Source organism: Sinocyclocheilus anshuiensis, unplaced genomic scaffold (assembly GCF_001515605.1).
Source record: "Sinocyclocheilus anshuiensis isolate Anshui unplaced genomic scaffold, SAMN03320099.WGS_v1.1 scaffold405, whole genome shotgun sequence".
NCBI lineage: Eukaryota > Metazoa > Chordata > Actinopteri > Cypriniformes > Cyprinidae > Sinocyclocheilus > Sinocyclocheilus anshuiensis.
Window position 1 is genome coordinate 198,702 of NW_015539855.1, and position 12,654 is coordinate 211,355.

At 36.8% G+C, this 12,654-nt stretch overlaps 1 protein-coding gene across 2 annotated transcripts in view; it reads left to right on the forward strand.

Moving 5' to 3' along the window:
- The first annotated feature begins 1,710 nt into the window (after positions 1 to 1,710).
- LOC107684794 (cerebral cavernous malformations protein 2 homolog) overlaps positions 1,711 to 12,654 on the forward strand; it is a 13,766-nt gene continuing 2,822 nt past the window's right edge. The window contains exons 1-9 of one of the 2 annotated variants that reach the window (XM_016481150.1): positions 1,711 to 2,005; positions 8,089 to 8,265; positions 9,105 to 9,188; positions 9,271 to 9,454; positions 9,590 to 9,720; positions 9,895 to 10,030; positions 10,245 to 10,299; positions 10,386 to 10,527; positions 10,656 to 10,794. In XM_016481150.1, coding sequence (XP_016336636.1) covers positions 1,976 to 2,005; positions 8,089 to 8,265; positions 9,105 to 9,188; positions 9,271 to 9,454; positions 9,590 to 9,720; positions 9,895 to 10,030; positions 10,245 to 10,299; positions 10,386 to 10,527; positions 10,656 to 10,794 — 1,078 coding nt within the window. In that variant the 5' untranslated portion in view covers positions 1,711 to 1,975. Of the gene's footprint in view, positions 2,006 to 7,133; positions 7,384 to 8,088; positions 8,266 to 9,104; positions 9,189 to 9,270; positions 9,455 to 9,589; positions 9,721 to 9,894; positions 10,031 to 10,244; positions 10,300 to 10,385; positions 10,528 to 10,655; positions 10,795 to 12,654 lie in introns of those variants that run through there. The other variant, XM_016481151.1, reaches the window with a different exon arrangement.

Sequence of the window (12,654 nt, forward strand, 5' to 3'; positions counted from 1 at the left end):
CAAGCACCTCAACACAGTTTACAGCCAAACATCTCTCTTTGAAATATGGTGCCATTTATTATGTTTCAAGCTGTTCAGAGAAGCATTGGTGCAGCAAATATGTTTATTTTTTACTTCTTCCCCGAATTTCTTTTTTTTATTTTTATGTATATTTGTTTTTAAAAAATATGTTTAGGTGTTTAGAATCTGCACTAGGATTTCTCATAAGAGAAAAAAAAGATGAAAATGCATCATTTTGACATTCATCTATATAGGCCTAAAAGGACTACTGTTAAAAAGGGATCGCTAAACATATAGAAGGTGATTGCTGTGTTGTATATTCCTGTCATCTCTATGTCCTAAACCTATGTGTATTTCTTCTGTTATTGTAGATCTGGCTGTATATTTTGTTGGAAAATGATCTTATTAATGATTATGGTTGTCAGATGAATTGCTGCTGATTTTAGAGTTGTTATCCATGCTGTTGGACACGGGTAAGTTACCTGTAAAACAGATTGTGTTAGATCGTCATTGTGTTTCTCACATGGGGTGTTAAAGAAAGAAGGCACAAAGTTAAGCAAATTATTTGCTACTATCTGTAACATTTCCTTTTTCATAACTGACTGTACTTATTACTTATGTTGAGAAAAAAAAAGATTTATTTGATGTTGTCAAATACAAATGAAAGTAAATTGTTTTGTTTGATTGCCATTATTTGAGAACAAAACTGATGTCTAGTAATGCATTAGACCTTATTTTTGGGGAAAATATTACTAATACTTACAACATATGGTGCTACGGTTGATTTTGTAAACTTTGGTTTTTAGGTGAAAAAGGGAATATCATACTGACAAAAAAAAGAATATGTTGAGCCTTACTGTAGATCTATATATGAGACTGTTCATCACTGAAGACTGGAAAAATAAGTATAGTATTTGAAAGTGAGTACATATATATAAAACTGTATGCTTTATGTTTATGCAGAATTTGCCCAATGACAGATCAAAGTGGTTATATACTAATGTATATGTTCAGATGTGTATGTGAATGTATACTGATATGATAGAGATAGATTTCCCAGAGTAACAAATGGTTGTTTAATAAAGATATTACATTATTATAATTCATTTTTATCATCAAATTGCTTCAATCGAATTATTAATTATGAAACACTCGAATGTATTCAGAATTAATAACTTATTCATATAGGCCTATCCAAGCATGTAACCACATTCAGGACTGGGGGGATCTGATTAACAATAGTAACTATGTTACTTTGGTGGTGGTTACAACAGATGAAGTATCAATAGTCTAAAATAGCTACTTGAGTAAATCCATAAATAAAGACAAATGTTATTGAAGGAACAGATTTAAATTAGAAGTCGGCTATGTTACATTATATGTTCAAAATAAGCATTTAGGGATGTTTATGGCATTTTAATTAAGGTAACGTGCTGTAACTATATTATTTAAGTCTTCTTGTAGCCTTTTTAGGAGTTTGCTGAGGCCCCCTAGTGGGCCCCAGTCCGCTCTTTAAAGAGCCACTGTACTAGAACTTATTACTATTACTTACTATTAATTTAGAGTAAAAATGCACAATCTAAAACATACTAAACTGACCTAAATCTTTAATTTTCAGGGGATATGAATAAAACCATATACATTTAGTTTGTAGTTTAATATGAGTTTATGGGGTTTTCTGTTTGTCTCGCAAAGCACTGTGGGTAGATGTCCTACGCCCAAAATGGCGGCAGGATTGAAAAGTTTGTTGCTGCTTTTGTTTTATTTTATGACATTTTATCGGTCTCTGTCTCCTTCTGAATAAATCCCTATTTTTTTATCACGATTAAGAAGGTTAGTCGTTTATTTGGATCGGTGTTTTGTTTAGTTTAGATCGGTAAAGCGCCTCCGTGGAAGTGTACGAGGCAGATGGCACTGAACTCGTGGACATCACTGCATCTAATACAATTAAAATGAAGAGCATTTGTACATAGAGATGGAGGATGACGTAAAGAAAGTCAAAAAGGTAAGTCAACATTGTAATATTTTGAGAGTTTACGCGCATGATCCACAAACTGGTTAGTAGTAGAAAAGTGTTGGCCTAACCACAGATAAACAGCTGTATTAGCTCTCCTCAGCCTCATAAAAACACCCACATTTTATTCTTATCACTAATGATATTTAGAGGATTCTCTATGCGTTTTGTCTTTAACTTTACTTGACTGGAGTAGTAACGTTAGGGGAATTGCTGGTGGTTTACGTTAGTCGCTTTACTGAGACGCATCACCCAAAATAACCTGAGAATCTAAGCATTTGACTTTACTGTGATTGTTCTAGTGTTGTCACGGTACCAAAATGTCAGTATTCGGTACCGATACCAGTGAAAATCCACGGTTCTCGGTACCAATTTCGGTACCAAAGCAAAACACAAAAACATGCTAATTGAACAACATTTTTATTAATAACGTTAAACAAAAATTAAATGTACAAAACCAATGCCATTCTTTATACTTAAGTGTTTCAAGTTTTTCCACAAGTAATAAAAGTAAGAAAAAAGTAAACAAGTTTCACCCAAAAGTTTAGTCATAGTTCTGCTGCCACTGAAAAACATCTGTAAACTGTTGTCTGTTTTAGGGTTTGCTGGTGTGTTTCAGGATCTTCCTCAGTCTGCAGCTGTAAAAGGAAAATATAATATACTTCAGTAAAGCAATGGGCTGGTACCGAAATACCGGGTCTTTTGACAACACTAATTGTTACATATCTGTCTCTTGTCATTTTCTTTGGAGCTTCTTTATGGCATTCTCGCTCATACTTCGGTCAGAGTTACAGAGCCCCCCTATGGTCCCATAGAAAAATATTTGAGATGTGACCATCTGTACCTGCATTTTCTAATCTGTACTGTCTGTTTATAATTTTTTGGAATCTATACAATCAGTAGCTACTCAAAGATTCATAAACTACATCCATAGTATCGCAGCATGGTCCTCCAATTAAGAAATATGTCTACACTGATGTTCTTGTAATAGATATGATCCTAAAATATTGGAATTTTACATTGTAGTAAATAATATATCAATTTTATATAAATAAACAAAAAAGAGCCAAAACTGCAAAATAACATACAGCTTAGCTCTTAATAGATTTTAAGTTAGAAGTTGTGAACCTAAAATTAGAACGTAAAATACATCCAGGCTTTTCTTAAAAATTTTTCAGATACATTTACTAACTTTTGCTATATATACAGTGGGTACGGAAAGTATTCAGACCCCCTTAAAATATATATGTGTGTGTATATTTTATATATTATAAATAATATATATAATATTAACAAAATAAATTGTTTAATTTTTTAAACAAAATTTGTTTGTATATATATTTCAAATGTAAATATAAAAATGTAAATTATTATTATTATTACTATTAATGATAACATCTACATTTTAGAGATTTCTAAATTGTGGGAATGGCTCTACAAATCTGTTTTTGTGATTTTGTGAGTGCAGTTTCAAAATTAAGGGTACAGTTTACACATTTTTGAGCATTAATTAGTAAAATAAAATGATCAGACCTTAAAAGTCTCCTCTTTGACTCTATATTGAGTCTATGTACTCCTCTATCCGATGTTGAAGTTAATAGGCCTGCAGGAACAGCATTATCTGATGTGAGGAATGGCAGGATCACAGACAGGGTTCTTATGATGTGACGTTTCCTATCAGATAAGCGTTTTTGTAGGGGAGGTGTTTCCATGCCGAGCTCACACTTTCCTCCTCATACACAGGAGAGAATGCGGGTTGCAAGTAGGTATAACTGCAGACCGGAGATCCCTTCTAGAGGGTTGGGTTCTCCAAAGATTCAGACAGGAAGTGACGCCCCCTGTGTCTGCGTCTTAATCACCGCTGTGCTGCGGATGCTTTCTTTCCCTCAGTCAAAGCAAATCAATTTTCATAGTTTTGTAGGATGTTGTGTAATCTTTCAAAGGTTGGGCTTTCAGTCGTTATTAAAGCGGTAATGTTTTAGCATTAAAACATAGCACTCTTTATTCTAATTCTATTCTTTATATAAAAAATTTTTTTTTTTTAAACTTGCCCCTTTTAGACTTGCACTCTATTTATTTGCTAACTGCTTGTTTTCTTGAAAAAAAAAACGAACACTCGCTTCTCTAATATTTTTGTATTCTAGCTATTTGTTTCTTTTTATTTATTATACAATTAACAAAAGCAAAAAAGGCCTCTAACACTAGCTTGCACTATTCTTTTTCTATTCTATCTGTTTTCTTTTTATTATATGATAAAAAAAAAAAAACCTTGCTACGTGTACTGGATTAAGCTAACTCTGACGTTTTATAGCACTTGCATATCATTGCTCTTTTGTTGATTTTGATTACTTCCATTGTCCTCATTTGTAAGTCGCTTTGGATAAAAGCGTCTGCTAAATGTAAATGTAATGTGTTAATGAATGTTTTGGTTGGTTGATTTAGCAGAGAGAATCAGTTTCCCCAAGTGGCCACAGGGTGGAGGCATTGAGTTATTTACTGTCAAAATCAGTGTGAAATTTGTTTTATAATAGTAATATTTTTATTGTGATTATTTGTTAATGTAAACAGCAGCTTTTGTAAAACCTGAAATAAATAAATAACCTTGAACTTCAAGCAATAAAATCTTTTTATATAATCTACCATTCAAAAGTTTGGTGTTGGTGAGATTTTTTTAAATGGCTTTGAAAAAAAGTCTCTTATGCTCAAAAAATATAGTAAAACAGTAAAAACAAATTTAATTATTACAATTTAAACTAACTGTTTTCGAATGGTTTTTGACCACTAAAATGTGTACAATTTAAGAATTTACTTCTGGAGCCAAATTGATCAATTACAGTATCTCTGGGACTGAAAGATATAGGGCCTTAAAGGGTTAGTTCACCCAAAAATTAAAGTACAAAAGTAGTCCGTGTGACATCAGTGGTTCAACTGTAAAGTTACGAAGCTACGAGAATACTTTTTTTCGAAAAGAATTAAATTGTGTTCCGAAGATGAACGAAGGTCTTACGGTTTGGAACAACACGAGGGTGAGTAATTAATGACAGAATTTTCATTTTTGGGTGAACTAACCCTTTAAAAATGAAGATACCAAAAGCAATGTTTTTTAAGACCCAATATGTAAAAGGGCATTAAGATATCTTTAATACTTCTTGAGTTACAGGCATGTGAACTTTGGAGAAAAAAATTGAAAAATGCCTTTTCCTCATTTTTGAATGATCACCATTGGCACATAATGCAACAAAGATTGCTAAAGTCAACAGATTTTACTAATAAACCAGCCAATCTCTGTGTAAAAATAACATAATGATGCTGCCATCTTTCTAAAATAATTTTTTACTCCCCTGAAATTTGGCTTTGAATCTCAAGTGAAAATTGTTATTTTGACCTTCCTCTGCAAAATAGTGTATTACTATAAATATACATTGACAACATTTAAGAATTTGGCTTTCATCACTGTACATGTTTATCTTTCTTCAGAAAAAAATATTGCCAAATCAAAAATTAGAGTTTCTGAAATTTGGTTTATTTCAAAGGTTTTCAAAGTCTACATTCAAAGGTCCAAATCTAATTTTCATCAGTGTCAAAGGTCCGGACCGGCACAATTGGTTATTACAAAACTTGTTTTTAATAAACATAGGCTACATAACATGCATAACAAATAAACATAAATTAAAAAATAAAGTGCCCTTTGCATTCAAAATACATTAATAGCAAGTGCAAAAGTGGCAAAACAATTAATTTAAGTGTCAGCAATAGAGGTCGACCGATAAGGGTTTTTCTCTGGCCGATGCCCATTTTTACAAATCGGCAGCCGATGGCCTACATATGATGCTGACTTTTTTGGCTGATATGTTTGGCTGATTTTGTATTTTTTTTCCCCTTTATCTCATAAAAGCGAGTTTGAGTAAATGATTATTGCAGGGCACAAGATGGTAATAGTAGTAGTAGTAGTAGTATGCAAATGCAAATTGATTCTCTGCCAGCAGGAGGCGCTGTTGGAGCAGCCATATAGTGGTTTCCACGGTAACGGCTGTAATCAAATAAGTGCTACGCTCATAAATGCTAGGAATGAAAATGACATCAAAGATTTTCTGAAAACGGTCGGTTCTTTTCAGTGATACATTCATATAAAAACACCCGCGCTGCATTTTAATTTTAAAACGTGCAGTGCTCAGCTTATTCAAGTAGAATCCTTTTGGAAAATCTATTTGTGGCAGTCAGTTTTGATTTTATGATGGGCGGCCACAAATAACTCAATGTATGGGAAACACTGGACACTTCTATAAGTCAAATGGCCATAATCTAAGTGATAACAAAAATAAAAAATTACTCATATAGCGGTGAAATGTCGCCTGAAACCTTTCACTTTCACCCTTCGTATGTCTGTTAAATCCAGGTGAGGATCACCTGTACACCTTGTTTTCTGAAATTTCAGAAGGACACAGACTCATGAAATGTTGATGTTCCTTTAGTGTCTCATTCCTTGTCTGTTCAATAATTTAGTATGTGAAAGAATTAGGCTTGTCTGAGACAGAATATATCATTGCTCACACATGAAAACATCTAATGTTATGAATTAGCTTTGATATACTAGGCTCCATGGGATGTTTTTGAATACTTTATATCAGGGCTCTTCCACCTTATTCAGGACAAAGACTCCTTGGTGGATATAAAATGGAGCAGGGCCCCCTGATAAATATTGTATAAAATGAGATTTGCATTTTAGGCCAGGCCTATGATAAAATGCTATAGTACAATATTGAATAATTAATATTGTTAAAATAAAATTAGATTTATTTATTATCAAGAGCCATATAGTTGTGCATTATAATTTTACTAAATTCATTATAATGTGGGATTGGGCTGATCTTCAACTCCTTAACTTGAATAGACTTCTAGACTGTTTGTGTTGTTGTACTCTTAGTGGTATAATTATTTTTGTTAGTTCCTCTTTATTAATTACTTCCTACCTAGCCCAGTATTTTGCAGCTATTAGTGTGACACACCTGAAGTCCTGTTTACTCAAAGCAGTTATTTAAACAGAATGACATTATTGGAGATCATCTTATAGAAGGACAGCAGTTTCTACAACCTTTTTTATACTTTGTTTGGGTGTTTTATCACAGGAAATGGCGGTTTCTGTTCTTCCTGATTGCATGAACTATAGCTTAAGGCAGAACGTGAGTGTTTGTGTGTCATGGGGTGTGGTTTCTCTTGCTGCTTTGAGGGAGTTTGCCCTCATTTGTCACAAGCCACATGCAACCTGTTTTGAGAGCAGCGCGCAACAGTAGTCGACGGTTGCATAGGGCAGCTGTCGTGCTCCGCCAGTTTCCATTGTGCTGTCGAAGTGACTGATCATGGAGACAGAGGTAGGGCTCGCAGAACTCTTGCTTCTTTTCTTAAGCGTAATTTTAGTATGCTGTTCAACATTACAAATCCACAGACTTTGAAATACAACGTGGTTGCCTAAACATTCAGTCCACCTCCAGGTTTCAGCCTTAACTACTTCCAAGAGCTTAGAGACTTTTCTTTTGGATAGCAAGCTGACATTAGTGGTTAGGTTTACCACAGAGTAAGTAGCAGCCTTTTTCCATGAATGTCGATCTCATTATGCTTCGCAAAGGTATAGGATTTTATAAAAGCCCTCAAGCCAATATAGTGCTGAGACTAGTTGATTGCGTTGTTGTTTTTAAGCCAGTAGTACATTTGAAGGGTAAGGACAGCATGTTAATGCATCTATTTTGCTGATTTATGTTGAATGTTTTAAAAGAAACTGCATTTTTGTTCAATTTGATTCAGAATAAACTTGATTCAGAATAACCTGCACTTCCATGGAGGCTGATGTATTTACAAGCTTGGGATTGTTGTAGTAACAGTTGCCCCATCAGTCCAGAGCACAGAATTCAAAGATGTCGTCAGTGTGAAGTGTATCAGAACGACATCAGCAAGAATCATTTTGGTGCAGCTAGCCATTGACCAAACTCATAAAATGATGGTCACACTGAAAAAGCTCTTGTGTTTTTGACTTCCTCTGGTCGTGATGTGATTTCCTCTTTCTCTCTTTCTTTCTTCAGCCAGGTATTGTGTCTCCGTTTAAGCGGGTGTTTCTGAAAGGAGAGAAGGGGAGAGATAAGAAGACTCTGGAGAAGTCCACTGAGCGTAGGGCCCTCCACACCTTCTCCCTCTCTCTCCCGGACCACCGTATCGACCCAGACATTCTGCTCAATGACTACATTGAGAAGGAAGTTAAGGTATTACTCGCCTTCAAATTTGTGCTATTGTATTATGTACTCATTTTACCATTTTGTTTGGGGGAAAAAGCCTTTGGGGAGAAAACCCTTCCCAAATCTTTTGCTGTTGCCATCAAAGGCAGAGCGTCCAATTAAACTTAAAAGCGTGTAAAAGACTCAACCCTCAGTTACCGTAATATTCTTCTTTTGGATTCAAGCTCTGCATTTGACAGTGTTTGCCACAAGCTCTTCACAGGATCCCATCTTGCAGCAAGTTGTTATTTTTACAAAACCTTTACCTAATCAACCTATGGCATCCCTCAGGGTTCGATACTTGGTCCGCTTCTATTTGCATTTTATGCCTCTATTTCGACAGATAATGAGGCACCATGGTTTCCACTGTTATGCTGATGATACCAACATTTATATCAACTCCTGTGATTTCTCCCCTCCCTCCCTTATGGCGCTTTTCCACTGCGTGGTACGACTCGGCTCAGTACGGCACGGCACAGCACGGTTTGCGTTTCCACTGCAGTTCAGTACCGCTTTAGAGTGGGCGGGATTATTCACATGTCGTTATGAACCGTACCGAGCCGTACCATGCAGTGGAAAAGCGCCATTAGTTTCCTAGCTAGCTAGGTAGGGACTTCCATGGGTGGCAGGTTATTTAGCACTGCTGCTCCTAGATTCTAGAGCTCCTTAGACAAAAATAAATAAATAAAATAAAAGAACTGTGTAGTGCAGTCTCTTGTTGTATTCCTGTATCTATCCTTGTTATTTTCTTTTGCCATTTTTTTATATAAATAATTGTTTTTCATTATATTCCTTATTTTTCATTATTGTTATTATTACTATTGTAGTATCTGGGACAGCTGACCTCAGTTCCTGGATATCTGAATCCCTCCAGCCGCACAGAAGTTTTGCAGCTTATTGACAATGCCAGGGTAAGAGAAACAGTCAATGACATTGCCTTATTTTGCAATATGAAGATACATTCCCACATTGCTTCTCTAATGTGTTTTGCAGAAGTCTCATCAGTTGGCAGGGCAGCTGACATCAGAGCAGGATGCTGTTGTCAGTTTGTCGGCATACAATGTGAAGCTCGTGTGGCGTGACGGAGAAGACATCATTCTCCGCGTACCCATTCATGACATCGCAGCTGTGTCCTACATCAGAGACGACTCACTCCACCTCGTGGTGCTAAAAACAGGTACGCAGTAATGTGGATGAGCATTACACAAAAAGCGAAACCGAACACGGAAATGGAAATTTTTTTAGATTCTAAGGATAATGTGTGAAAATAATTTAGGGTTTTCTTACCATGGGGTATGATTTTCGTTTGCAGCTCAGGAGCCCGGAGGTTCTCCATGTCATAGTACAGATATGTCAAAATCTCCCACTCTGAGCTCTCTTTCAGAGAGCGGCGCTGTGCTTGTGGAGGTCTGCTGCCTGCTTGTGCTGGCTGTCGATAATAAGGTTGGCTTTGGTCATTTAAAAGGACCTTATTTTGTCTGTTAAATTTGAAACAAGTGACATGACCAAGACATGACACGTTTATTGCAAAAACTACTGCTATTGTGCAATGTACTGTTACTTTTGATGTTTATAAAAGCAGCAGTGGTTTGATTATCATGAGCTCTGGTTTTGCAGGCTGCAGCAGAGGAGCTGTGTGTTCTACTTAGTCAAGTCTTCCAGATCGTCTACACAGAGTCCACCATTGACTTCCTGGACAGGGCCATCTTTGATGGAGCCACAACACCCATCAGGCATCTCTCGATCTGCAGCGGTGAGTAGGCAAGAGCTTCATCATTTTGGGATTTCCCAGTAAATTTGTACTTGCCCAAAACCACAGACCACAGTCAGTTTCACATCACTATTTCATCTGGGGTGGTTTATTGGAACCGTATGTATGCTTCCTGAAGCTTAGTCTGTTAATATCACACTGACCTTGTTGCAAAATGAAATATTTCTAAATACTTTCCTTATTTTTCCAATAAAAGAGGACTCCTCGAGCAAAGATGTCAAAGAAGTGTTTGAGGCCGAGGCGAGCACATTGTGAGTATCGCTTCAAATGTCCTCTGCAGTAATGTGCCATTTTATCTCTTGAATTGAGCAATCATTGTGTTTTTGTCCAATCTCAGTACTTTCCAAAGTTCTCTAGAGGTGGGACACTCCTCTAGCCCCTCCCCCTCCTCCACCCCGGCCTCCCCACAAACCATAACAGCCAGTGAGAGTGAACTAAGCACAACAGCTGCTGAACTGCTACAAGACTACATGACCACAGTGAGTGTTTGTGTGTGTAGAGTGCAGTGTATAAAAATATATTTGAATGTCTGTTGTTAGAGTCTGTAATTAGTCTTTGCATAACAAATGATGTTTTTACACTGTCTTCCTGTCATCCTATGTTATAGTTGAGGACAAAGCTGTCGTCTCAGGAGATACAGCAGTTTGCCACTCTGTTACGTGAGTACAGAAACGGAGCCTCCATCCATGAGTTCTGCATCAACCTGCGTCAGCTTTATGGAGACAGCAGGAAGTTCCTCCTCCTGGGTTAGTTACATGTTGGGGTGTTAAATTTGTTTTCAACATAGCTGTTTTTTTATGGACTACTCGTTGTTCACTGACTTTAACATTAGTGTATGCAGAGTTGTTATTGTTAACTAAAACTATTAATTGCGTTCATTAATTGAAATAAAATAAAAATATGAATAAAAAATTGAATAAAATTAAACCAAAATAAAAATAAATTAAATATAAATATAAAAAAACAAAAACAAATTAAAAATGCCAATGAATATAACAAAATTACTTATATTAAAATAACTGAAAATTGAAAAGCTAATTTAGTATAGTAAATTCATAAACGGTATAATCAAAATTAGTAAATACTATAATAGTATTTAAATTATACTAAATTAACACTGGTTTAAATGACTTTTACCATTTTTACTGATTACTTGGGTCTTGGTGTTTATTCCATATAAATTATTCATAATTACATTTTTCCTCTGGAGTCCACTTAGTAGAATATGTTTTAAATAAATCATATAAATTGTAACTGATTTTCCACCCTCTCGATGACCCTTAGAATTAAATATTTTTGCTACTGTATCTTTAAGACTTGTGATATGTGAATGTTTAAAGGGGTCATATGACGTTGCTAAAAAGAACATTATTTTGTGTATTTGGTGTAATGCAATGTGCTTATGCGGTTTAAGGTTAAAAAAAACGCATTATTTTCCATATAATGTACATTATTCTTTCTCCTCTATGCCCTGCCTTTCTGAAACGCGTCGATTTTTCCAAAGCTCATCGTTCTGAAAAGCGTGGTGTGATCTGATTGGCTGGATATCTAGTGCGTTGTGTTTGGCCGAATACCTCAAGCGTGTGACGGAAATGTTACGCCTCTTGCCAGGTTCAGGAAACCTTCCCCATAAAATGCACACACTCGAATATTTGGGTTGTAGTGTTCTGGAACAGTGTTGTAAATACCACTGACTTCTAGTTGTGTCCTAGAAGGCCAAACAAAGTAGTTTGGCTTTCGCAACGAAACACACTGCGTCTCCACGACATGGCAATCTTCCCACACAGTGACGTAGATATATGGGAGCATGTTTGAACGAGGCGTTTTAGGAAGGCGTGGCTAAATGTTCACTTTTATAAAGAATATCTCTTTGGGTTTGAGACTTTAATCTTTGCGACTTTACGGATCTTCTGTATGCACGAACAGCTTTTAACACTCCAAAGACAAAAGAAAACGTCTCGGGTTACGCATGTAACCATGGTTCCCCGAGAGGGAACGAGACGCTGCGCCACCCTAGGGGGCACATTGGGGAATGCAGCCTGCATGACCGGTGTCTGAAGCACGTGTGAAACAACGGCAATCTATTGGCCCACCTGGCCCATGACGTCATAGGCGGGATGCTCGGAAGTATAAAAGGGCACCTGCTGAATACGTCATCCTCTTTGCTGTCTTCAGGAGCCATCTCTTTGAAGTGCGTGAGAGAGACCAAGGCAGGTGAGCGGTGTGGAAAGTGTGTGCCTCCGCTCCAGAGGTTTCTGGCACTTGAGGACACGCACGATCTTTCTGTCATGTGTCTTGGTCAGGAGCTTGCATGTTCAGTGCTCGAGGGCTCTGAACGCGCTCATTGTGAGTGTTATCCAATGAGAAGCTCCATTCACGTTTGTCCCTCTTCCCGAGAGATGAGTGACAAGTGTTTGCGTCTCGCAGTTCAGGTCCCGCTGTTGCCGAGGCACGGCGAAGACTCGGATCGCGGGATTCGTGGGGTTGAGATGCCCTTTTTGGGTTATCGGATCCCGCGGATAGCGCTCGAGTTGAGCAGTCCCTTAGGGAATTTGTGCCTCTGTGTTTGGACACTCAAGGGCATGTTCTGCTTTCGCGTTTGTCTA